Raw genomic sequence first — 25,275 nt, 5'->3', positions numbered from 1 at the left:
GTGAGTCACTCCTTTTCCCCCATCCCTAGGACATCGTTGACATATGAAAATAGGATTGACCATGTCTGCGGCGCCCAGCATTCCAATGCTGCACTCTCGCACACGCCGCTTCCTCTAATATCACCCCAAAACTGCACCGCGCGACTTCCAAGCGCTCTGTTGTAGCCTGCGTCGACTTGCGCCGCTCTCAAACCCATCGGATCGCATACCTCCTGCATTCGCCTCCTCTTTTCCTCTCCACGCTGCATCGAAGTACGTTCTGCTCCAGTCTGCGTCGATACGCTCCCCCGTGATATACGCGCATTCCAGTCCACGTCGGTCTGCGCCACACCGCTCCACACCGATTCGCGTCCTGTCACTACGCGTTGCTGCGCACCGCTCCGAGTACAGTCTGCAACGATGTGCACGGTTCCGTACCACAGCTCTCATGAACTGGCCGTACACGCGCATTCTAGTCCGCGTCGATCCGCGCCACGCCACTCCGCACCGATCCGCGCCCTGACGTCACTACGCGTCGCTGTGCGATACTCCCAGTCTACAACGATGCGCACGGCTCCGCACCCCCTCGTGAAGCATCTCTCTGGGTCGTTCCAATGTAGGCTCGCTCCAGTCCACGTCAATACGCACCGTGCCCACTTCGCATCGAACCACACCGGGTCACTCCGCGTCGCTGCGCGATACTCCAGTCCGCGCCGCTGCGCATTCTTCCGGTCCGCGTTGTTGTGCATCGCACTGCTCCGACCTTCCCCCGCACCGCACCCCTCCAATCCAACTCGCAATCCCTCGCTCCTGGACGCATCGGTGCGCGGTACTTCGGTCCGCGCTGCTGCCAACTACTTTAGTCCGCGTCGTTGCGCACCGCACCGCACCGATCCGCACCGATCCGCTTCGCTCCAATCCGCCTCGCGACCCATCGCGCCTGGACGCGTTGGTACACATCGGCGCACACTACCCCAATCCATATCTACACGCCTGAGCCACTCCGCGTCGTTCCACGCCGATATAGTCCGCAATGATGTGCATCGGGACACTTCGCGTCGAACCTCACCCTGCACCCTGTACCTCCGTGTCGCTACTCATCGCTGCAAATCCGGCCCACGACGATACGTACGATGCTTCGATGCGTACGTCGTAGCGTATGACTACATACCACTTCGGTCCGAGTCGTGGTGGCGGGCCGACGCGCACCGTATCGGGCGGCCTCGGTGCGCGCTAGATTTCCGTGGGGTCCGCGTTGTTACGCTGAATACTTGTCGCCTTATGTCCTCGACTTTGCTGCTACTATACACCCTGTATATACTAGCTACTACGCAGATGAATTGTCTACTCCACATTCTTCTGTCGCTCTCTCCCAAGAGGCAGGCAGAAACAGATTTTCTGACACTGACCTCTCACTTTCCGGGGACCCCACACGACGGGCATCCGTCCTTTGGAGACCGTCCAAAAGGGGGAGACAAGTCGAAACAATAGTTAAACTTGTCGCCTACTTTTGACACGGTTTTGCAGTCGCCGAAAGGTTGTGCTTCAGCTGGTTTTTTACGCAGTTTCAGACCGTATTGGGTACAAACTTTTTGACGGTGAGCAATGGTTCGAAAAAGGAGACGAAAGGTAAAAACGCACAATGCTTTTGGCTGATCCAAAAGCGGGAGGAAAGGACGACTTCTTCTCTCCAATTTATCTCACTTTTGTCCCCTGAGAAAACGCGTGGAAAGTGGCGTAAAAGCTTTCCATTTGTAGCTTCCAAATGTCTTGCCTTCTGAATATCGAAAATCCGTTGCCCGGGAAAACATGTGGATCGTCGAAAAAGGCTCCACAAGGAAGACAAAGGTTTGCCTTTTATCTCCGTTTCACGACGTTCAAAAAATGTCGGCCAGCTTTGCCGCCAATCGGATTTCGTATCGGACAAAAGCAGAATCTTAAGATAACCTTTACTACTGTCTCAAAGCGGGATAAAAACCACACTCAAGGCTTCCACTTGCCTCCTCCGGGATTCGGTCAAAAGTGGTATCAAAGTTTAACTATTGTTTCGACTTGTCTCCCCCTTTTGGACGGTCCTCCGTCAAGCGTCCAGCGCTCAAAGCATATCGTAGCGCTCGGGCGATGCGGGCGCGTGACCGTAGCGCGTGGCTCGATCGTGAGAAACACGTGTCCTTGTATAGCCGAAAGGTCGCAGACAGCGGGAGGTGTGGGGAATGCGAGGCTTTGTAGTGTAGCAAGCGTGTGCGCGACCCACCCATTTCCTGAGGCGAACTAGGGGCTACGCTACAGTGGAACCAGTACAGTAAATAGCGGCGCGGTGATACATATTATACCGGGGCGTTCCGAGAACTCTGCGTTCAAACATCAGGACTAGCATTTCACAGCGGCGCATTACATTCATGTCAGACCGCGCGGGACAGCCCACTCACACGCCATGCTCAGGCGTGGTGTGAAGAGGCTGGCATGTTGTGGTGTGAAGAGGACTGCATGGAGTGGTGCATTGGATGGACGTCCATGGCGGGGGGGATCGCCGCCAGTTCGACGCTCGTCGCGTTCACCTTCGACACGCCGCCCTCCTCCTCCACCGAGCCCGAGGGGCGCACGCCGTCCTGGAGGCCGTACGTCTCGTCCGTATGCTTCTGCATCGGGACCTCGCGGAGGAGGAAGAGCGTGAGGAAGCCCGCCGCGGAGAAGCCGATCATCGCCTTCCAGACGACGGCCATGCTCTCCGCAAACGCGATGCGCACCTCCGTCCGGAGGGGCTCGTCGAGAGTGCGGATGACGGGGATCGCGGCGTACGCGATCTCGATGCCGGCGGGGAACCGTGCAACGAACTCCGCCGGAAGCCGTGTCTTTAGCTCGTTCTGCAGAATACTAGCTGAGATAGCAACACCCCATGTCTGGGAACGCCAGTCGATATAGTCAGCACGAGCTTCGAAGAATCACGCCCTAGGGGGACTTGCCTGAGCGAAGGTTCGGCAGAAGTTGTAGAATGCCAGTGCAGCGGCAGCCCGGGTGACGGACAGAGGCGCAAGGATAGGGAATATAGTGCATGCCCACTGCGTGCGCGACCGAAGTTGTTCGTGTCAGTGGACTGTGTCTGGCCGCGCAACGGTGGCACAAAAAGAGTCACACGTACAATAATCCCGAAGCCGGAGGCAGAGATGACCTGGAATCCGACCCAGGCGGCCGTGCCCGAATCGAACTTGAGCGTGGACAGTAACCCCACACCGATCATGGTGAGAGCCCAGCCGGCGTAATTGACGGGACGGTATTTGTTCATGGCCTTGACTACAACGCCGCCGATCAACGAAAACGGGGAGCACACGAGCGCGACGCCGAAGATGTCGATACTTGACCTGATGGGGCTGGCGTTTTGGCATGCTTGGAAGTAGACGGGAAGGTAGTCTTGAACCATGCCGTGAGTGACCGACCTCATTTGCAGAAGCATACACTCACAAATGATCGATATGCTGACGATGCCGTGAAAGAAGGTGGAGATGTACCTGTAACGTGTAAATGCGATGAGATGATATTGCCGTAACACAAATCAAAAGAAATCCTCACCCGCTGAGACTCGACCGATTCGTCATGATGTCAAACGGCAATGTCGGCTCCTTGGGGACGAAAAATTCATATATGAAGAATGCAGCGATGAAGATACCGCCAATGATCAATGGTGCGAGGACATGCGCTGAATTCCATGGGAATTGAATACCGCCCCACGTCAAGCCAACCAAGGCCAGAGTGGTCCCGATGATGATGATGAGGTTGCCTCTGCAGTCGAGATCGGCTTAGGTCAGAAGACTATTGAACGATATAACATGTCGCACGTACATCCAGTCAATGCGCGCCAGTTTCTCTCGCAGTGAGCCGGGGGGAGTACGAACCCTCAGGAAGACGGCGACAACGACGAAGGCAGTACCGGCAAGGGGGAGATTTAGATCTGGATATGATGCGTGAGCTAAAATACACGTCGAAATTGAATAGCCTCACAGAATAACCATCTCCAGGAAGCCTTCTCGGCTAATGAGCCTCCCTACATGACCGTAATCATTAGCGAAGGCGTAACCCGCATTTCATCCGTCGCGAATGACGCACTATGACAGGACCTATTGCAGCAGCGAACGCCCACGTCAGAACAAGAAAGCCTTGGTATATACCCCTCTCCGCGAGAGGAACAAGGTCCGAAGTGATGATGGAGGTAAGGTTGGTGATTCCGCCTCCCCCAACACCTTGTATAGCTGTTACAGAGAAGGGTAAGGATACGCTTGAGTCACAATACAAAATGCGACGTACTCCTTGCCGCGATGAGCATGTTCATGCTTTGAGCGGAACCTGCTAGGGCGCTTCCGACAAAGAAGAAGCCAACACAGACCATCATGACCGGACGCCGGCCGAGAATGTCCGCCGCGCGACCCGAGAAGGGGAGTATGGATGCAGCAGCGAGACCGTAAGCGGCTCCGACCCAGACGAAGTCGTCGCCCCCCTTCAGGTCATCGGTGATAGTTGGCAGTGCGGTAGAGACGGCGGTGACATCGAGTGCGCTCAGGAAGTTGCACACTACAACGGCAGTGAAAGAGAGCCAGAACACGGAGCCTTTCGAGGTCTTCGGAGGGGGTGGGGAGACTAGGGATGGCTGGGACGGCGAGGTCATGATCTTCACTTGGGAGTTGAGAGACGGGGTAGCCATGGACTGGCAGCCTCGAGGTGGGAGAGTGCGCAGGGGAAGGTGCGGGGCATGTGCCTGCGGCGGTCTACGGAGTGTGTAACCATATACCGGAACCCGGGGGATATCTAAGTTCTGTCCTCCGTGCATGCCGTCGTCGCAAGCTCCCTCGCTTCCGTAAGATGGAAGGTGTGACCGTGATCTGCACCCTGCTTCAACGTGAAGTCACGATTCCTTTCGAACTGCGCCGGTGTTTCGATCATCGTATCGCCATTCGTTGCTCCAATATCCAATGGCCCGGCGGTTGAGAAGACTGACGGACGGTTGCAGCTATCAATCATGAGATGGTCCACGCTGAGACTCATGATCGTTCGGCGGCGCACCCATATGATGCTGTGCGGGACAGGAGTTTTGAAGCCAGCCTGTACAGCATTCGTCCCTAAACAGTACTGCGCCCACGCACCGTGACCGCAGGGCATGTCGATGAGATCATGCTGCAGGACAAATTGGCCGCAGTGCCGCCGGCCACGGTCAGCTTGTGTCGCTCGGTAACGATCCCGTGGGGACTTACTGGGCAATTCGGATATCTTCCCCTCCAGCATTCTAGAAACGGCGAGGGGATGACACTAAGTGAGTTACCAAGCTCAAGCGCCCATGTGGCCGAGTGCAGGCCTAGTGCCACGCTGGCAATTCTCACGAGGAAAGCTCTGCCTACCGTACACCCCATACAATGAGGTTTCTTCCCGGATTCTGCCTACTGTAGGTGCCCCGCTGCGCTTGCATTAGATATAACCACTACCAATATTTCCGCGGCAAGTCAAGATGCCCGGTTTCGTGACAGATGCGTCTCAGCGAATCTAACTTACGGCTTCTCTCCTCAGCACTCTATGTAACAAGCCCCGAGTCTGCGGCCTCTAAGGCGCCCGCAGCTATCTACAGTTACCAGTATCAGCTGACAGGGAGCTCAAGATGGACATGTGTCTCCCCGAGCCGCTGTGCCGGCTCTGCCGTCCGGAGCCCTGGCAAACACGATGTTCGTGCATACACATTGGTATCCCGCCTCACTCCCCACCTAGCTCGGCGTTGTTCGACTAATATCCCCGCGCAGACTTCATTCCTGTTTCATCAGTGCAGAGGGGCTCGCGGTGACCAGGTTTCAAATTGCAGGTCGACCAAATCGGGATGGCGCGCAGTTGCCGCAAGGGCCACCATCGCCGCGCCGCAGAAGCCTGTCGGATGGGAACGTCTCCACATTGATTCCATTACCGTATGCAGAGCGGTCGGGAGCTTCTTGCGATTCTCAGTCAGGGCCCGTCCCGAGGGTGTCCGTGATATTCCCCTCTCGGCACTCTGTCAAAGCAGACGTGCGACGGCCCTTTCCCGCCCTTATCCTGAACTCCCGAACTATCGTTGCTGTCTTGCAAGCTACTCCTCACCTGCGAATACTACATGGCCTACACAACGACGACTGTACGGCCTCTCTTACCCAGTCGGCGTGTTAAGAGCGGTCTCAGGCTGCTGGCGAAGCGTTATGTACCAGAAGCCAGCAATCGCAAGGGGTTTACCTTGCTCTTTTTCCATTGCGCTGGCTCTCGTACGTTCACGTGTACTACCCGACACGAGGTACATGTTACTCACCTTTTGACTCTGGGCAACGTTGATAGACAAGGAGGTATGGGAGCCCATCATCGACGGCATACTTTCTGGTGGGGACTCGGCCTCAGCAAAGTCAGAAATCCGCGAGATTTGGTCCTTCGAGATGCAGAACCACGGAGAATCCACCTCCTGGAATAGCGAAGCCCTTGCGCAACTAGATGCTCCTCTCAGTACGCCTGTTTCTCCACTCTACCGAGATGTGTACACCCATGAATAATTGATGGCTTATAGATGTCGACGACTGGGCTGAGGGGCTCCAAGCCTTCGTTGCTTCGGGCGCGTTGGACGGGCACAAGCTCATTGCTATTGGCCATTCCCTTGGTGCCAGCGCCATGTGCGAATCCGCTCTGTACTATTACCGCTTTCGTGTGCTCACATGCTTTCCCCAGGATCTTAGCAACCATACCTGACCATCTCCGCGCCGTCCATTACGAGGCCGTGGTGATGGTTGAGGACGCCTTGATGGCGTGGGACACGTACGTCGCTACGCGTGAGGACAGCGACGCTATCCTCAAGGAGATCTCCGACGCGGTCAAGAAGCGACGCGACGTATGGAACAGCCGCGAAGAGGCATTCAAGTACTTCCAGAAACGCATTCCATGGATTGTATGGGATGAGCGAGTCCTCGAGCTCTATGCGGTGAGACGCTATGACAGCGGTTGGCGCCCTGTGCTGATAACTGAGTGGACCGCTTTGCAGAAACACGGGCTGAGAGATATCCAGGTCAACGAGGGCGGCACGACCGTTACCAAGGTGACGTTGGCGTGCGCGAAGGACCAGGAAGGCTCTGCGTACCTGTACATCGCGCCGCACTTCCGCGTTGGCAACAGGCTGCGTACTCTCGACCCCTCCCTGCCCATCCACTTCATCCACGGCGAGCGCAACGACAGCATGTGCGTGCAAAGCCTCTATTTGCAACTGACGTCCGTCACCGGCAGCTGATCCTAATGCGTCCAGCAACCCCGAGCGCATGCACGAGTCCGTCCTGAAGCTACCTAAGAAAGTCGCATCTGTGCAGAAGGTGCCCGACGCGGGTCATTTCGTGAGTCTCGCCTCCATGATAACCGCGGTGCATGCTGTACTTACTCCGTCGATGTGCAGGTCGTCCAGGAGAACCCTGACGAGCTAGCGGCTGCTATAGAGCGAGTTATCGCCTCCATCACCGGCATTCGGTCCCACCTGTAAAGTTCCCGCAGCACTTCTTGGCGTTGACACCTCTCAGAAGTTAGGTTTAATATTCTATATATTAATTGTATCGCTGTGACCGTATGCGTACCTTGGGAGCTGTCACCGGAATTATGAATGGACCAACCTATTGGGTCCTGTGCGGCGAGTCGTCGTGCCTTCTCCGCCTCGAAGCGGCGCACGGACCGTGCTATTACGGTCTACCGGACCCTGATTACATGACGCCCGGGAGCTCTTAGCCTCGGGGCGCCGGGTATTGCGTGACTCGAGGCGGTACAGAAGTTCATGTTCTCTTCGGGCGAGACGATCTCGGGGGCCCTGCCCGTCGTGCTCGCACCAGATGTTAATGATAGATACTCTGCACCCACACGATGTTCGACGACGCGCAACGAAACCTTAGCAGACCGACAGGCCGGCGTAACACTTCTGCATGGGTTGCCCGGTGAACGTTGTGAACTCACGACTAATTTTGTGTGGCTGCCTCCGCACCAGTTTCAGATGCTGACAGCGCTCGCGGGTGGATTGATATGTTGCCGGTGGGATAGTCTGGCCACTCACGCGGCTCGCCCAGTGCGCACATATCACACGAACCACCGCCGCATGTTCAATCGACGTTCATCAAATGGCTGCGGCACCACTAGGCAGCAGGAGTAAAGTTCGATCGCCCTCTTTGGACGTTAGGTCGCCCGTTTTGACGTCTCGAGCGCTCGGCACCCAGCGTCCAACGTCAAATGGTCACCGCTTCGCCCTTCTCTCCGAGAGGTCATCGGATAACCCGCACTTCTGTTTGATCAGCCGACCGTGTGGCCGACGTCTTCGGACGCTGCTCAATGCCATTGAGGCTTTGATCAGACACAATTTGGACCTTCGTGCGACAGGCGGCGAGCCACCGGGCCATGAGCGAGCTTATCTTCCCATTAACAATATGGCCGACGGCGCAGGCTGCTTCTGCATCGAACGTTCGCCGCGAACTTTCCCAATCTTCGGTTCGCTAAAATCTTCACTGGAAGTGGTTCGAACGCGCCCAAGTCACAGATCCAATTGGCAAATATAATAGCATAGCACGCGGTTCTGGCATACATCATGAACGTTTGAACTTTGGGCGGGCGCGGAGGGCTCGGGACGCGAGGGTCTGGGCGAGCATCGGTGGCTAGAAGCGGCGCGGTGTCGTGCACTAAGCACTGGACTCGGAGTTACGCCGCGACGCGGCGTTCTGGTCCGAAATGTCGACGAACGTCTCCTTCGTGACGATGACGTCAATCGCAGCAGGGCTGCGCTGTAAAGGCCGCGCGGAGAGGGGCGCGGTATGTTAGGTGCCGAAGAAGAGAGACGTGGACAGGGGAACCCGCATGGCGCACCTTTTTCGGCGCGAAGACCGCGGGCTTGAACGCGAGGGTACCGCGGCGCGGCTCCCTCTCGGCCACCACTTTCTCCGGGGACTCGAGCCCGAAGGACCCTGTCTCGAAGCCCTCCATCCCTTTGTCCACCAAGGAGCGGCGAGAGTTCAGCCTAACGGCAAGATGGGAGTCAGTCGTGCATGAGGGAATGGAGATGCTGGGTGCGGGATGACGTACACTGCGAGCAAAGAGTTGGAGTACACTAGGAAAATATTAGCGGCGATGCTTCCGCAAAGCAGAGTCTGCACACTTACTCTTGGAGCAGACCATCAGGATAGCACTATAGATAAGGTTGTTGGGCATTGCAAGGGCCTGTGCGCGAGTCAGATGTCAAAGAGAAAGTACCGCCGAGAGGGGGACGCACGCAAGTCAAGGCAACTACGCTCAGGATGCTGCAAAACTTCAGATGCGAACAGCAGGGAAGCCTAGAGAACGCGCGTACCTAGTGGAGAGACCTGTACAGTCTATCAGCGCGGCTCAGCAGTCGTTCATATTTTACTTACCCGTGTTGATAGCGTATACCATGAGGACGTCGACCATAGAGTCCGTCCTATAAACCGGTTCAGAACCAAGACAAAGACGCTTTCTGGGTTGGACTCACTTCCTGAACCCGGTGCGGCTCTTGCGCAGGTAGTAAGTCAGAGTCCCAGCCGCAATGCAGTCGATAGCCACTGCAACGATCAGGATGGTCCATAGGAGGTACTATATACAGCTGGTCAGCGGCAACGAGCCCAAGAGTGCGAGGAGGTTGGCTTGCATTAAATCTGATGAACTTCGCGAACGAGACTTGAAGGAATCTAGAAACGCGTTTCAAAAATCATCGATATGATGAGATGAACGCGGGGACTTACGACTCGATAGTAGCAGCTGTGATCTCAAATGTCAGCAACGCTCGCGAACTCATGGGTACTAGACAGTACCTGTACAGAAGCCTATGCGGAGCGCGAGTCGCTTAGTGAACGTGGCCGAGATGTACATACGAAAGAAAGTTTACCGATCTCTACAAGTAGTAAAAGGGCCTGGCGGTAACAAAGTGGTTAGGAGAGGCTCCCGGTGAAGCAGAACCGTGGTAGACATACTATCGCAGTAACAGGGACCCAGTTCCGGTTGCTGACTGCGATATCCTGTCAGAGTATACTCCCGAGGGACCGTAGTGTCCACTCACGGAAGAAGAGGCGTCTTGCGTAGAAGCTGCGATGGTAATGCGTAACGGTGAGTCGGATGAGAGTGCAGTGGATAGAAAACTACGCCTACCAGTGGGAGCAAAGAATGATTAATCCCTGCAGAAGGACTTTGATAAGCGTTGCATTCGTGGGCGGACGAGTATACGTACCGTCTCAAGAATGATTATCTACGGTCAAATTATCAGCGTCATAAGTCAGAGCCGATAGCGAGACAATGTTGCCTTACCCTGATAGACCTGCGAGAACATGGACGTGTCAGCGGCGTAGTTCTGCATTGCCCCATAGGCTACACGTCCGCTCACCATACACCGTCGGCGAGGCGAGCAGGATTGAAATAGTTGGTGACGAGGTAGAAATAGCTGAGGATTAAGGGAGCGGTGGAATTGGCCGACTGATACGCGGTCGCTGAGGTAGCAGGCGTACCAGATATGAATACCAGAGATCGTATGCACTACGTCAAGCATCCTACAGATAACGTTTCAATTCCGGGACAACGAGAGAACCTGCATGCAGCTACGCACAAGATCACAAAGACCTGTGCGCGTTAAAGTGAGCCGCGTGTATTGTGAAGAGACGATGACTGTCATACCAGGATCTTGAGGCTGAGGTGGTCAGTCGGGTACAGGCGATAGTAGCGATACGTCTGGTGAGTCGTCAGACCAAACATGCTGCATCGTGAACAGTAAGATAAGTGCGCTAGAGATTGAGGAAAGGCAGACTTACATGCATGCTACGCAGTTGCATATCAGGTACGCCCCGAAGGTACGCTCCAGATCCACGGCGGCGATGATCGCAGCAATGGCGGCAGGGTCGAGCGACGAAACCTGGGGGACGGCAGCCATTCTTGACGACGGGATGGAACTTGAAGGTCGTTGCAAACGCGATCTCGCGTACCGGAAGGGGCGGCATATATACCTGGGAACGCTTCTACGCGTGCATCAGGTGTGCGAGCGGCTCAGTTAACGCTGGCCGCGGAAACGAAACCAGCGCCCTTACAGGCACGGGCAGGTATGTGAACCGCATACCCCAGGACTTAGAAGCTAGCGATGGGTTCTCGATGCACCATGTGGAGTGCCTGATGCCCTGTGAGTATTTTACCACCTTCATAGTGCAGAAGAACCGGGGCAGCGCCACGTACTTTGGTACACAGCAATGGTTTACAGTGCTGTCCAACGGCGAGCTGCGCCCAACTGTCGAACGTCCAACAGTGTCGGGCGAACTCCATCGATCCTCTGGAGATGGTTCGGTCGATATCAAAGCTAAGATGCAACGCTCCGGAGTCACGGTGTGCACAGTGCTTGAAGGTCAAGAAGTGGCCCCATATCAACCTGGAAGGTGGTAGCTACTTCAAACCTTGCCATCCATGGGAGGGAGAGGAAAGGAAGAAGAATTGAGGGGCTCGGCCCGCTCACCACGAGTTGCGGTTACCGGCCGGGCGCCGGGCGCCGGGGTCCGGTAGGCACAGCCACACACTCGCCATGCGTGCGCGCTTAAGTGTGCGTTCAACATCTGGCGTTCAAGTTTCAACATCCCCGGGCTCGGAGGCGTCGTCTCCGGGTGCTGCAACCGTTGTCCACGAATCGTCAATTTCGTTAGCAGGGACACTTATGAGTCTTCCCAAAGGCCTGGAGGAGCCTACTGGCTGGCATAGTCCAACAATAAGTGAGTGTTCCCACACTCGTCTCTCACGCTGAGGCTCACTCACTACCTCGTTAGCTCTGTCTATGTGCCGTTCTCTGCTCATACGATTCGAGAACGCCACCGCGCATCGCTAACTGTTCTATACGGTGCATTGAAACACAGACCAAGACCGAACAAGATCACGGGCTTCATGCGGTTGCGCGACTGAGATTCTCGCAGTAAACCAAGCAGGTATTAGATGTCAGAGTACGTCCCGCATCCCTACACTCCCCACGGCTAAATGCGCGAGTACAGTGCCCCAATTTCAAATGTCTTGGCACCGGAGGGAATGGTACCGACAACTTCTACACGGCCCTCTCTAGCCCCGGTCCTCAGTCTAGGGCTGTTTGGTTCGCGGCTCACAACGGCAGGCGAGTATCATCATTTTCACGACGCTCTCTCATCAATTTGATTTTAATCAAACAGGTACGCCATTGGTCCGATCTCGCAGCCCCGGATGGGTGTTGCTGCGGACGCAGAAGACTAGCGACCGGTATCCGATTCGGAGCTTCTGTCACGCCCGGAGTTATCCTCATTACAAACCTTTGTGGGCGCATGTGAGAACGCTATCGCAGCATCTTTCTTCTGCGCGGCATGCGGTAGTCCGGTGGATGGCCTTCTGTGTCTGTCGAGTCAGCGGGGGCCGCTTCCTCGCACAGGTTGTGGCGTCATCTGCCGATGGGCGGGCGCCGCATCGTGAACTGTTCACACCTACTCCGAGGCAGGTTCGGAGTGCGCACGCCCTCTGTGTGGCTAGAAGATTGCTCACCGGGGGCAGAGCACGATCGGATGCAGTACTATCGAAGCAGATGCTTGGTTGTTCCGAATATACCGAGGTATGTATGCAGCGCCTCCAAGTTGGGGGGTTAGTCCGGCCATTCCCCTTATCGATATCGCACAGCCAAACGCACACTCCAAAGCCGCCCGCAGGCCTCTATAAATATTGGCTGGGACACACCATGCTTGCGGCATGCGTACCCTCGGCTACAGCGAACCCGCGGTTGGATTATGCGCGACTATACCCCATATGCATGCACAAGACTGTATGAAACAGTTTTGGGCATGTATATGTTGCACATTCGCTACATACACGCGGGGAAGTGCAGTAGTCGAGGCGAGCCGCTAAAATGGTGTACTACACGGCAAAAAGTCACATTTTCATTTACGTAGAAGCCATATGACTACGCCAAAGACATGGTGTGCGATTGGGCCTTTGCCTGGAATCACTATAGTCAGCGAAGCGGACGTCCACTCCCGTAAGAGAACGAAGGCGCGGGCGAAGGTGCGGGCGGTGGTGCGGGCCATAGATGCCCACCTTCATTCATAACAAATTCAAGTCGCGAAAGGTCCATCTCTTCACGCTCCGGCTGCGTTTGACACGGCCCTATCGCATTTGAGGGCTCAGCATCTGACTTGGAAGCCGTGCGGATTAAAGCTATCTGCGCCGCAGAGCTGCAGTGTGCTCTTCTGCGATTAAATTGTGGCGCTGGATAATATCAGAACCTTAGTGGCAAGGTGCTTGCGTACGCAGTAGGCTCGCAGCTCTGAGAAGACGTACACCCCTCGGAGTGCTGCGGGAAGGGTACCTGAGCCCGCGCCAATCAGCTATCCAAAAGGATGTGCCGTGTAAGACACAGGACATTTTTCAAGGGTGGTAGGCTCCAGGTAAAGGGCCGAGGGTAGAAGGCTGTCCACAGATGAGCTAGTGGACGTTATGGAGATAATGGACTGTCAAACAACGGCACAGGTGGAAATTCTTCCATTTAGGAAGGTCATCGTGAACTGGCCACTGGCGATATCACATAGTAATAGTCGTGAGGAAGCTCCAGACCCGCAGGATGGGTGAATCGATCCTTGTGTCTTTACATCTGTACGCCCCGACCTGTCAGACATCCTCGCCGAGAGCAGCGGCACTGTCAGACGGCCGCTTCCTGTCATCCGAAGTGGCGTCAGATTCTGCGCCGTCGCGGTCCAGCGGCAGCCCATCGTGATATGTCTCCTTTGTCACCCTGACGTCGATGACGGTCTGCGCCGGATTTGTCTGCATCGCGCGCACGGAACGGACATGTCAGCTCACGTCGCACCGCCCCTTGGAGCTTGATTAATGGCCGCAGTATAACGCACCCTTGTGGTCGGTGACGCCAGGTTGTACGCGATGGCGCGGACGTTGCTCGTGTCCACCACCTTCAGCCCGAACGATCCGGTCTCGAAGCCTTCCATGCCCTTGTCGATGATAGAGCGGCGAGAGTTTAGCCTGCATGATGCACATGAGTAGGCAGATCAACTATCGAGCGGGTGATGCACGCACAGGGCTAGGAGAGAGTTTGCGTACACTGCGGACGCGGCCACCATTGCATCAGTACTAGGCCACGATAGGTAAGATGTACCAAGAATACGTACATTTCGACGCGATGATATACAGTCCACTGTATACGAGATTGTTGCGCATGGTGATGGCCTGTATACGAGGTTAGAGAAGCAATATATCCGACTGAGATAGCCATACCGATATCGCCGCAACCAAGGTGACCATGCTATCGATTGCCGGAAGAATATCAGGTCCTGGGCTTCGTAGACATGAGATCATCCTCATACCTTGTGGAGAGACCTATTGCGGTGAAAAGTCAGTCTGATCAAGTCATCCATACTAGATGTGGGAATTCCTGCTCACCCGTGTTGATAGAATACACCATCAGGATGTCGATGAGTGAATCGGTCCTGACCAGGTGACATTAGGCGACACGATATTGAACAAGAGCACTGCCAGTCGTTACCTCTTGAAGCCAGTGCGGCTGCGATGCAGGTAGTAGCTAAGCGAACCTGCGACGAACACATCGAGGATAACAGCGATCCCGAGGCCTGTACAAGTGATCCACTAGTTTAGAAGTGAAGTCAGAAGCGCGCCGCCAAGAGTTGTACGAGCTGGACGCACAGCAAAATGCGCGAATTCTGCAAAGGCAGGCACCAGGAAGCTGGAGAACAACGTAAGAGACAGTACGAGTCATGTTGACATGAACTCACGCTTCCACTGTTGCAGCTGGAATACAAGTTTGAGGGTGAGCATTTAAACGCAGACGGGATTCTAACATACCGATGCACATCCCTGCGCACACGAACCCAGTAGCGATCAGCCGGGAACTCAGCACAACCCCTGGGGTACTTACCCGTCTCTATCGCTAAGAGCGTAGCCTTTAGGTATCGTTGAGCTATCTATGTTGTGAAAAGATGCCAGGTTGAGACGTACAATGAAGACCACCGGCCATCGTTGACCCCCACCCACTGAGGAACGCATCAGCATAATGCGAATCACATGTCATACTTACAAGAAACATACGGAGGTATAAGCGTCGGGCGTAGAAGCTATCCACACACGTCAGTAAAAACTCGGTATGGGCAATTCAAGACTTACGAATGAGCAAGAAGGATCACGCATCCCTGAAAACAGTATTGCGGTAAGCTGCACGTTGGGGAACATGATCGCGACTGTGTCGCATACCGTCTCCATCACTGTAAGCTGTTGACACAGTGAGCGACTCCAATACTAAAGTACAGTGGGATAGCTTACGCGAATAGACCTGGACAAGCAGTTTAGCGATCAGAATGAAATTTAGACCGCGAACATAAGCCGTACCAAACGCCATCAAGGAGCCGAGGGGGGAAAAAGTAGTTGTTGATCAAGTAGTAGTAGCTATATTGGCCATCAGTCAACGGATCGTGTGACGAAAACATTCAACCTCACCAGATATGAACACACAGAACGGTGTGGAATATATCGAAAAGTCTACCAACATATTCAAACAAGCAGGGCTGCTCAGTGGTGTTTGCGAAGTGACCGCTTGTTCGTCTTACAGAAGTAGAACAACCTGCGACCATCGTCGTCATCTACTACCACTTCTCTAGTGTGCGCACTTACGAAAACCTTCAACTTTCGCACATCTGACGGGTACAAGCGAAAATAGCGGTATGTTTGGTGGGTCGTCAGCCCAAACAGCCTGCCATTCCGTCGTGAGCATGTAACGTCTCAGCATAGGTAGACCATGTACGACTCACATGCAACCAATGCAGGTACAGAGAAGAATCACGCCCATGGTGTTGTCGAGCCGCGGCGCCTGAGGGAGAGCGGCGGTCATGGCGGTCGGTGCTGCTGCCATGATCAAGCCCGACTGGAGGAGGGTCAGATGTACTGAAGTGCGTGGATGTGCGAGCTCTTAAGTACCGAAAATGTGGCAGGTCTTTGATGTAACCCAATTACCGCCCCAACTTCCACCCTGGCGACAGTTAATTGATTATCGGATACACTCTGCACGTGTAGAGCAGGGATCTGTGAAATTGGATGAGAATGATGAGCGACGGGAGTATAACAGGCCGTCAAGCAGCGAAGCAACCCTCAGAAGCCCAAAGTGCGCTCGTGGGTCTTCCCATACAACAAGACCGCTGTCGACAGTTCATGTGATGTGTCAGCCTGCGGGCGTTAGAGAGTGAGTGCAACACGTGTGCAAATGCGCCAGCGTGTTGCTGGCTTGAATACAAATCCGGCCATTTTTCTTCTCTCCCCATGAACGATGCATCATGATATCGAGCGCAAACACAGCTCGGGTTCGGCGTTCACTTGAGGCTTGAGGTGATATGTGGAGATCAAATTCAGATTGAAATGACGTACTTCCAATAGAGTTGACCACGGTATCACGATGCGAAGCCAGTCCGCAGCGGAGTTTGTCTTATAGGGTTTGGAGCGAAGGGTGTGCAATGCCTTCTTGCTGCGGCTGCCAGTGCCGGCGAACACAGGCCAAAGAACCATCTTGTTCATGGTAGTTGAGCATCCGGAGTTGCGCACGTGCCAAGTGATATGTCCGGAAAACGCTCACCTCGTGGCTCCACCAGGCCGCCGCAAGTTGAACGCCTCCGAAAGATGGGGCACCCATCCCCACGGTGGCGCGACAGCGTCTATATGCATTGTAGACTTCCAGCTACCGCTCCCGGAGCATGCTATACAGCGATTCGAGATCCGGCGCACTGGGGTCGCGTCAGTAGTCTGGATGACTGTGGACTGGTTGGCGGGCCGTCACCCCAGTACCCTGAAGCGCAAATATGTCGTCTGACCCCGGGCTTGGCCAGTGGTTCGCCACGCAACCAGTGTCATGAGAGGAGCCCCCTGTGTTCCGCGGAGCGCTCAGAAGTTTAACAACGCCAGTAAACATCAATCGGATCCCGTTGGAGATATATTCCCAATAGTACTCACCACAGTGTGCGACTCGGAGTGCAAGACATCGAATCCAGTCGGTACTGCCAGTGACGATCGGTGATGGCAATGCGCTTGAAAACTGGACCTTGTGTCCAAAGCTGCGAGCCCTCCCTAGAGCGAAGATGTGCCTTTTGACGATATTGCTGTTGCAGACGTTGCTCCTACAAGTCCAACCTTGTACGAGGCTCCTCGGAGGTTACGACTCGGATGTAACTTGGCTCGTACAAAGTAGCGCTCGGGCGCTTGCTGAAGCGCTGACCGCGCTGGCGGTAACCGGTCCTTGCCGGTTCACCCGTCCGCGTCAACAGTGCTTCAACCTGCTCAACTTCCGAACTGTTCCTCCTCCTCCTCCTCCTCCCACTGTCAGGCTGGTGACGCACGAGGCCACCAACAAGAGCTACCACTCGCAAATGTATAGCTGGCCGCCTTGCGTCCGAAATACTATTGATACCGTTGCCCTCCTCAGATGGCGATCGCGGAGGTCATCGCAAGTTGCGCCCCTTAACGGCTCTCGTGCTGAGCTCCTACGCGAGCGCACGATGCGTCTCGGAGTCCTTCATCCGCTAAAAGCAGGTGCGCAAATAAATACTATACTACCTCATCCCAATGGCAGCATGCATGTACGACAAGGATGAGCACACTTGTGTTCCGGGAACTCAGGCGCATTGCGGTGGCCGCACGCGATATGCTCATGAGCTTCTCCACCGACGAGGGTGTGCGGACGCAGGACTCAGCGTGCGGTCGCGAATGGGAAAGACAGCACAGAAAGGACTGACGGGCGAACTTGCGGCCGGCATCCTGGAGAACGGGGAAGCATGATTGGGAGCGTATGGCACGTCCGCGCGCATAGTCAGCCCGGTAGGTATCTTCGACGATGTGCTTTCCGGTGAAGTAGTCGAGCATCGATATGCGTTCTTCTGACGGCTCTGCCATCAACATCGCCGTAACTGTCGAGGCTCAGGGGGCCTGAATCGCCATCGAGCCGTCGGTGTCATCGGGATCGAGTGCGAACACCGTCTACAAGTTCTCTGTTAGATTGCCGTTCTTGTACAGGTCTCCGGCTGGGCTTGGGCGTGAGGCTCACAAGCATTTTCTGCACAGTGTTTTTACGCTTTGCATACAGTGCTGGCTCTGCATATGAAGTATGTAGGGTCCACGTTCTGCAAAGGAGCCGCGCGTGTTGGAGCGCAATCTCAGCCACGCGAATCTGGTAACGAACTTCTTCGTGTCATCTCGGCTTGGATTGACAGTCTAAGTATACCAACACCGTCCTTGCTACTCGAGCCCCCAGTTTGGACGTGACCATGCAATATGCGCACGCTGGCCTTCCTCATTATCCAGGTAGAACATGGGAACGAGCGCGTCACCGGTGCGAAGTGCGACCACCTGAAAGCCCGTACCATTCAAGACGCTGGGTAGAGATGGCCGCTGTATCGCATGCGTAACTCGGATGTTCATGCGTTTAATGACAATCTAATCTACAGCTATGCGTTCCGCCCCGCCATGCGTTAGGCCGAGTGTAGGAGTGGAGGGCAAGTCTGCTGCAGTGGTCAGCATCAAGGTAGCGAATGTTCTCTCTCCTCGAGTTTTGAGGACGGTGCTTCTTGAAGCGCGGTGCGATCGGCGGCGTGCATGACGAAGGGCGCATTTTAGGCAAGGTCGTGTACTGTAAGTTTACTCTCGCTCAGCGTCATCCAACAGTCATGTTACCCACGTTCCGCGCTATACCGTGACGCTTCTCGAAGATTGTGCAACACGAAATGAGCACCGGTAGCCGTAGCTGAGGGTAGATGCGCTCATCAACATCTTCTTTCAGGAACAACATCTCATATCCGGCACGAGATCTTTTGAGGATGCTGTAAGGGCATGTACACAGATTGAAACATGGTGATGAGTTGACTGCGGGCGACGACATCGGAGGATATTTCTAGCGCTCAGAATATGAGCTGTGCACTAGTAGTCACGACTGCTGGACAGTCAAGCTATCAAGGTTCGTAGCGTCAATTTTGGACTGATGGGGCGCGTTGTGACTCAGGCTAACTCATACACTTTGAACGTATCAATGACCGTGTCTTTAGGATTCTGATTTCCGACCTGTGCCTCCATCGAACTTCGCACTGCTACGGGCCGCGTTAGGATACTCTCACGACACCGCAGAAGATTTAGTGCATCGATATCTTCATCTTCTAGGAAAACGTAAACGGGATTCCAGATACACGCTAAAAACACTACTGAAGAGTTAAACGCCGGATGCAACCTGTAAGTCGATATGCAATGAGTGAGATGCCAGCTGACGGATACACTCCCTAGGTCTTTCTCTATATAATTGAGGCCTATCTTCAAATACATCTGGACGTACGTGCCTGAGAATGACCGCAAGGGGCTGTAGCTGACAATGAGCAAGGTACAGCCTCGTATTAGCACGGACCCCGCCCTCGAGCACGGTGCTACACTGATCGCAAGATTACGCACATCGCACATCCGCTTATAGCACGCCGGCGTGTTAGGTACTGGCCGGCAGTAGAACCTTGTAACGTTGACTGACTATGCTTTCTGCTACTAGGGGTTCAAACTGCAATGCTCACCCGCGTCAACTCTGGCGACCCGTTCAGGCGGGTCAAAATAATGGCGCCCCGACTGTGTATTACTATCGCCTGACCAAATACGGTCTGAGCACCCACGAGGCTTATCCTGTACGTAAGAGTCAGTGAGAGTCTATCGAAGACAGGTCTGACATCTATCACTATGGTCTCAGCGGCGCTCCCACTATGAACGTGCTTGTGTCCCACTAGTAGGACTCAAACCTGGGATGGGCTCCTCTCATTTGCTCCTCTTCTTGTCCTTTGGCATCCCGAGCCACCTCTACTGGCTTGGTCTCATGGCATCGTTTATTAGCCATACTACCGAGGAGTAAGTAAATTCAATATACAGTGTGCGCTTCCTCACATCCTGGAGTCACCCACAGAACGGAGCCGCTCTCGTAGTTTGCAACAACTCCTAGGCTACGCCGCAGCCTTTTTCGATTGCGATGCGTGGCGAAGCCGATAGAACAATCACACAGCCCATGGCATGAATGTCTGATCCAATGCCAGGCGAGGACAGGAACGGGACTTCCTTCAATACAGTCCTGCTTCCATCTGTGGCCGGCTGGGGTCCTGTCTTTTAGCCTGAGTTCATCATCCCGCTCGTTTTATACTATCTCTTGCTGAAGTTTATCACAGTCACAGCAGCCCGGTTTGCTCATAAGGCACTTCTCCTTGGCTCTATCGCCTCAGGCCCCTCACTGTCTTCCAGCTACTCGCGATCCGTGTCGCCCACGATGGACTCCCTGGTACTTGAAGAGGCCTCTGCAGCGCTTCAAAAGACTTACGGCGCGTATTTGCTCGGAACGTGTCTCAGTATCATGTCAGTCGTTCGTCTTTCTATTCGGAAACCTCAGCCTGACGACCACGAACGCCGCAACAGACTGTATGGTGTCAGCCTACATCAATTCTTTCTCTATGTGCGTATGTACCCCTCGGATACGCCATTCATCCGGGCCCTGGTACGTTTGTGCGCATGCATAGATGGGTACTCGCTGAATATGCTTCTATAGGTCGTCGCTGTGATGTATGGTCTCAATTGCATACATGTGGACGGTCAGCCACGCTCACAATCTCACCTGCCAGGCTTCTGGAAACCGTGCAGGTTCCTATGCTCATGCATACATGGCACGCTATTCGACCTCTCTCTGAGGCTTCTCAACCCTTATCCTTTATTTATAGTTACTGGGCACTCGTCACGCACTTCTTCGATCCGGGGGCGCTCACGCAGGGCATATGGTCAGCCACAGACATGCACTCTACTCTCGTTCACATATTTATTGTAACATAGGTCTGTTGAGGTATGATGTTATCGCTGCCTTGAGTCGCATCGAGTGACAGTACTAAAGTCATTATTGCTCCGAGCAGATCTCGCCAACGATCAGCGTAGGTTCTTCGATTTACGAACTCGACTTCGAAATTGACTGCAGATGAGCTAGGCTTTGATAACTTTGACCGCCCAGGCGTACGCACGCCCCATTCATCACTGTTAAACTGGCAGAATTCTAACGACTTGTTCATCGTTGCAGATTCTTCGCTCGGAGAGTCGCCCTACGTAAGCGTCGAAACTCTCGTGCCACACGTCCGGGAAAGGCTAACGTTTGTTGCCAGTCGGCTTCAAGTACAGAATTGTGGTAGGAATCGCTGTAAGTCGTGATGAGAAATTACCCCTTCTGGGTCGTACTGATAGTTTCTAGTGGTTCTGCTTGATCACATTCTTGGGTGAGCACAACTACTGCGACGTAACTGAGATGTGCGACTGAATCATGCATTACAGGGATGGCAATTGGTATACCCATTCTCTCTCATTGCCGCAGGCTTCAATCACTGATCAGAAAACAACTGGCCAGCTGTGACCGTGATATCGTGAGCAGCCTTCTTTGATGCCCGCCTGCTTCGGCCGCTCAATCGTGCAATACAGGACGCAGCTGCACAATCTTACACAATTCGGGCGCGAGACGGAGTGGCTGTTCAGTGCAGGCCTGTGGTTCGCCACAGTTGCCGATATGCTGCTATCGGGTTCGATCATAATCGCATTGCGAAGCAGCCCCGATACGTACAGTAGGTGCAATATGATGAGTTACACTCCCGACCTCTGACTCTCATCGCAGATCCCCGAGGGGTGCAATGTCGGACAGACCGCTTTATGCTTTACGTCGTGAACACGGGTAAGCCAACTCCGCTTGCACGCCCAGGTAGAGGCTGACGACGTAGTCCGCAGGATTGATGACGGGGTGAGAGCAACGCTGCGCGTCCTCTCTCGTCGGCGTATCTAACCACCTTCTATGCTGTATAGGATATTCAACATTATCCCGTCCATTCTGGTATATTGCGAGAAATGCTACGCGTATTGTTAACTGCTGATACGACGTGTCCGGCAGGCAACGATGGACCCGAAGACGTTCATCTGGGCAGCCTCATCATATGTCGGAACTCGACGTGAGTTCCACATACCCTCTCCCCGACGCCGTTTCCCTGACAAGCCACACATCACGCCACAGTGTACGCCAACACCCTCTTTGCCGTGTAGGTCTACTATCCTGGAGTGCCCGCCCGCGTCCCACCTGATCATGACCGCCCAAGCCTCAACTCCCGAAACCTCATGGCCAGTCGTGGCATCGAGATCTTCGGCCCTGCTACGCTAGAGCGCAATATCATCGCGCGCGTGAACCATATCGCCACCGCCGAGCAGTGGGGCGCCCCTCAGGTGCGTCGTCCACCGCGTAACTAGCATCGGACAGATGCTCACGCCGCTGTCTTGTTCGTGGCGGTCACCGCAGCTGCCGGTGTCTGGTCCTGCGAAGATCAACATCATGGTCACCGCAGAGAGCGAAATGGACAGCGTGGGCACGATCGAGCGCCGCGGCCTCGACAAGCGCGACTACGCTGATACTGTATGAGCTGGTTTGTGGCGAGAAGCGTCTCAGTGTGGGAGGGAAAAAACGGATGTGTATAATAACTTATACGAGTTGTCTGATGTTGCATCAGCGTCAAATTATGTAGCTCTGCTGCGGTGCTCTCGCTCTCCGATGAGGGGTTTCGCGTTGTGTTTTTTTGGTGCATCGATGCGCCGGCCACTGCGCCAGAGGCAAGCCGATGACGAACGTGTCGCCGGGCACAGATTATGTGTACAAGCGGGATCGAGGACTATACCTCAGCAGGTACTGCGAAGACGGAGACCATTGCCGCATTGTCCGATGCGAGTATATGCACCACGTCTAGACACACTGCGATGTCCAGCTGGCGGGATGTGCGCGACTTATAAGGTCATAATCTCACCGCATTGAAAAGAGCTGCCATAGAACCTATGAGGAGATAGCGAGGTGAGTGTTAAAATGGAGCGTAGAATTGCTAGATACTCGTGAAGAGTTGTATTTGAGCGCTGAAAATGTAGGGCGTAAATTCTGGAAACATTTGTGCACGTACCAAACCGTCAACATGACCGTGTTGCCGCAAACGTCAATCTTGCGTTGCAGCTCTTCGACGCGCCGTGCGGGGTTGTCGCCGCGTGCTCGCCTGAGATAGCGCGAGAGCTCCGGGACCTACACCGGAGTAGATTCGTTTGCGCAGACGAGATCGCGTGGACCCGTCCCAAGGATTCGTCCCTAGTATTTATGACACAGGTTAGGCAAACGCAATTGGACGCGCTTGGTATGCGAAGCCCGAGATATTGCGATGAAGCTCACCAAGCGAGAATGCCAGTCCGGGATATCTGTGGCCGCAGTGCCAAACAGATGGTACGCCTCGTCGCCGCTGCAAGTGGTTTCCTTGCCGATAGCCTATGTCATAATTTCGAAAGAACTAGAGAGTGATATAGCAGATGTACGGACGTACTGCATAGAGCGGTCGCAGTGACGATATATGGCTCGGTTTCGCCAGCTGCTCTAGTCTTGGACTGGTCCATGCTTGTGTAGTCTTCCTCTACGTTAGGCCACCTGCGAGTCTACATTTGCTGGCCGACTACGCGAGTACGAAGGCGGAGAATGTTAAGAACAAGCAGACATCGTCACATGGGAGGGTACTGGAACAGCAAGGCGACCTACAAATATTGGGAGTACTGGGTTAGGAAAGCTAGTATCGTTGATGGCCAGGCTGAGTCTTGGCAAGATGATATCGCTGGCGTTATGGGCGCGTCAGAATCTACCCAGTTCGAGAGCATTGCTACAGCTATGAACGGGAAGAACAATCCATGAATTCCAGGACAAGAGACAGATTTAACGAGGAAAGCGAATGCGGCGGTCTGAAGGAGAGGTTCAGAGAAGCGCGTCCGTTTAGCGCCGGAATTTAACCCGGCCATGTGCGCGTGACGTCATCGGGCCTCACAATATTCTGAACCGTCGCGGCTGCTGCCGCCGCTCTCTCTCTTCCTCTCTCTTCAACCCAGCTCTGCAGGTATACTGGCCTGCGGTCGCATCTACTCCAGCTGCCTCGCTTCGTTTGATTCGACAATCACTGGGCGCAGCGACGAATTTTCGCGGAAGATGATGGGCGCGTAATGTACACATTACGGCCGGATTAGGCATATGTTCCTCCGACATTATGGTCAGAGGCGGATTTGTCGTCGATGTCCACATAACACGCTCATTACCTCCACATTTCACTCTCATTCACCCACACATCCTCTCAGAAGAACATCTGGACTGGGGTCGGGGCTTTTCGAGGAGCTGGTCATTATGTAATTACGACAAGTCCCGAATAGGCAGGACATGGGGCAGACAGCGGGCTCCCGTGCCTGGAATCCGTTTGGGCTGCAGATACGCCGGTTTCGTGTGCACTCGACAGGAAGCAAATCAAACGCGAGATTGATACATTCGACGGCCAGCGAAGTACATGAGAAGGCCTGGAATATGATAACAGAGAGAGGGCGAGGGCAGCGCGCTCGCAGAACCAACCATGTCCGCCTCGGAAAGCCTGTCCGCACAGCAGCCCGCCGCCGCGCCCTCGCAGCCCGGCGCGCCGCGAACCGCAGGCGCGCCCCTTCAGCCCCCCGCACTCCCGGCGAGGAATGGCAACACGGCCAATCTGAACACCGCGAGGTTGAACGGAGTCGTGTCCGTGGTCGAAGAGTTGAAGGCTGAGCTCCGGAAGGCCAGGGAGGACGCTGCCAAGCATGAGACGGTCTTGTATGGAGCCATCAAGGTCTTACAAGCGAGGCTCTCGGCAGCAGAAGCGCGTATCTCGAGTCTTATAGACCATATGGGGCTGGAAGAGGAGGGCGAGGGCGAAGATGGGGATAGCAGAGGAGTCCAGGGTGCTCCGCGAGACCGCGAGCTTGCAGGTACCGAGTCTGGCCCCGCGGCAGCCTCAGCCGGTCCGACCATCGCAGAGATTAAGCGCAGTGAAGAGGCTGCTACACGCGCGACGATAAAGGTGCGTCAGTCAAACAGTATAGACGCGCACAAGAGATACTCACCTGGTGTGGTCACCGTCGCGCCGCTGCGATCAGGCGGTCATTAATATGGCGTTCATGCGACTAATGGGCGTGGGCAAGCTCACCGGGCCTGAGCTGCCATCATATCCTGATGGCCTGTCCGAGGAGGACACTGCTTGGCCTGTCGACGACCACTCAAAGCAGGCGCTCCTTCGTTTTCGATGGGATCAGTCGGAGACCTCGAGGGTGAACGCAGAAGGCTTGAAGCGAGTCCTGCGCTGGATCGAAGCTTCCGGCCGTTCGTCCCTTCCGAAAGCGCGGGAAGATCTT

General features: G+C 54.7%; 6 protein-coding genes across 6 annotated transcripts; 2 read left to right on the top strand and 4 right to left on the bottom strand.

Moving 5' to 3' along the window:
- Window positions 1-2,150: 2,150 nt before the first annotated feature.
- TRAVEDRAFT_29803 (iron permease) lies at window positions 2,151-4,711 on the bottom strand. Its single transcript, XM_008040984.1, has 9 exons — window positions 4,279-4,711; window positions 4,081-4,223; window positions 3,976-4,018; window positions 3,819-3,925; window positions 3,547-3,758; window positions 3,439-3,485; window positions 3,119-3,387; window positions 2,943-3,038; window positions 2,151-2,879 (listed from the first exon to the last, which is right to left on the bottom strand). Exons 1-9 carry the CDS (start codon window positions 4,670-4,672, stop codon window positions 2,418-2,420), a joined length of 1,773 nt encoding a protein of 590 aa, XP_008039175.1. The 5' UTR covers window positions 4,673-4,711; the 3' UTR covers window positions 2,151-2,417.
- A 1,337-nt stretch (window positions 4,712-6,048) lies between these two features.
- TRAVEDRAFT_169910 (alpha/beta-hydrolase) lies at window positions 6,049-7,635 on the top strand. Its single transcript, XM_008041713.1, has 7 exons — window positions 6,049-6,242; window positions 6,313-6,474; window positions 6,536-6,638; window positions 6,694-6,943; window positions 7,004-7,197; window positions 7,262-7,346; window positions 7,406-7,635. The coding sequence occupies exons 1-7, from the start codon at window positions 6,098-6,100 to the stop codon at window positions 7,487-7,489; spliced, it is 1,023 nt and encodes a 340-aa protein (XP_008039904.1). The 5' UTR covers window positions 6,049-6,097; the 3' UTR covers window positions 7,490-7,635.
- An 897-nt stretch (window positions 7,636-8,532) lies between these two features.
- On the bottom strand, window positions 8,533-11,427 carry TRAVEDRAFT_59396 (uncharacterized protein). The gene is made up of 23 exons (XM_008041712.1): window positions 11,209-11,427; window positions 10,794-11,145; window positions 10,660-10,738; window positions 10,592-10,605; window positions 10,494-10,535; window positions 10,373-10,429; window positions 10,297-10,306; window positions 10,220-10,237; window positions 10,141-10,166; window positions 10,052-10,077; window positions 9,966-10,000; window positions 9,881-9,905; window positions 9,807-9,818; window positions 9,738-9,753; window positions 9,644-9,683; window positions 9,488-9,588; window positions 9,390-9,436; window positions 9,329-9,341; window positions 9,251-9,278; window positions 9,141-9,198; window positions 9,064-9,088; window positions 8,848-8,998; window positions 8,533-8,765 (listed from the first exon to the last, which is right to left on the bottom strand). Exons 2-23 carry the CDS (start codon window positions 10,910-10,912, stop codon window positions 8,664-8,666), a joined length of 1,044 nt encoding a protein of 347 aa, XP_008039903.1. The 5' UTR covers window positions 10,913-11,145; window positions 11,209-11,427; the 3' UTR covers window positions 8,533-8,663.
- A 2,208-nt stretch (window positions 11,428-13,635) lies between these two features.
- On the bottom strand, window positions 13,636-15,880 carry TRAVEDRAFT_48916 (uncharacterized protein; the record flags this gene model as incomplete). The annotated part of the gene is made up of 22 exons (XM_008041196.1): window positions 13,636-13,791; window positions 13,875-14,004; window positions 14,059-14,083; window positions 14,151-14,208; window positions 14,257-14,284; window positions 14,346-14,358; window positions 14,422-14,468; window positions 14,525-14,625; window positions 14,683-14,722; window positions 14,772-14,787; window positions 14,842-14,853; window positions 14,915-14,939; window positions 14,995-15,029; window positions 15,085-15,110; window positions 15,160-15,185; window positions 15,247-15,264; window positions 15,316-15,325; window positions 15,382-15,438; window positions 15,490-15,531; window positions 15,600-15,613; window positions 15,664-15,742; window positions 15,801-15,880. The coding sequence occupies 22 exons, from the start codon at window positions 15,878-15,880 to the stop codon at window positions 13,636-13,638; spliced, it is 1,038 nt and encodes a 345-aa protein (XP_008039387.1).
- Window positions 15,881-20,311: 4,431 nt separating this feature from the next.
- TRAVEDRAFT_48915 (uncharacterized protein) lies at window positions 20,312-22,474 on the top strand (the record flags this gene model as incomplete). The annotated part of the gene is made up of 20 exons (XM_008041195.1): window positions 20,312-20,397; window positions 20,458-20,536; window positions 20,588-20,601; window positions 20,661-20,813; window positions 20,866-20,875; window positions 20,943-20,960; window positions 21,014-21,039; window positions 21,104-21,129; window positions 21,186-21,220; window positions 21,272-21,296; window positions 21,352-21,363; window positions 21,425-21,440; window positions 21,496-21,635; window positions 21,686-21,742; window positions 21,796-21,808; window positions 21,871-21,898; window positions 21,956-22,013; window positions 22,076-22,100; window positions 22,158-22,281; window positions 22,355-22,474. 20 exons carry the CDS (start codon window positions 20,312-20,314, stop codon window positions 22,472-22,474), a joined length of 1,065 nt encoding a protein of 354 aa, XP_008039386.1.
- A 247-nt stretch (window positions 22,475-22,721) lies between these two features.
- Window positions 22,722-23,478, bottom strand: TRAVEDRAFT_21366 (uncharacterized protein; the record flags this gene model as incomplete). The annotated part of the gene is made up of 5 exons (XM_008040882.1): window positions 22,722-22,801; window positions 22,854-22,879; window positions 23,001-23,116; window positions 23,261-23,353; window positions 23,401-23,478. The coding sequence occupies 5 exons, from the start codon at window positions 23,476-23,478 to the stop codon at window positions 22,722-22,724; spliced, it is 393 nt and encodes a 130-aa protein (XP_008039073.1).
- Window positions 23,479-25,275: the final 1,797 nt, after the last annotated feature.

This window comes from Trametes versicolor (assembly GCF_000271585.1).
Source record: "Trametes versicolor FP-101664 SS1 unplaced genomic scaffold TRAVEscaffold_7, whole genome shotgun sequence".
Classification (NCBI taxonomy): Eukaryota; Fungi; Basidiomycota; class Agaricomycetes; order Polyporales; family Polyporaceae; genus Trametes; species Trametes versicolor.
This window is presented reverse-complemented; position numbering and strand designations above follow the sequence as displayed.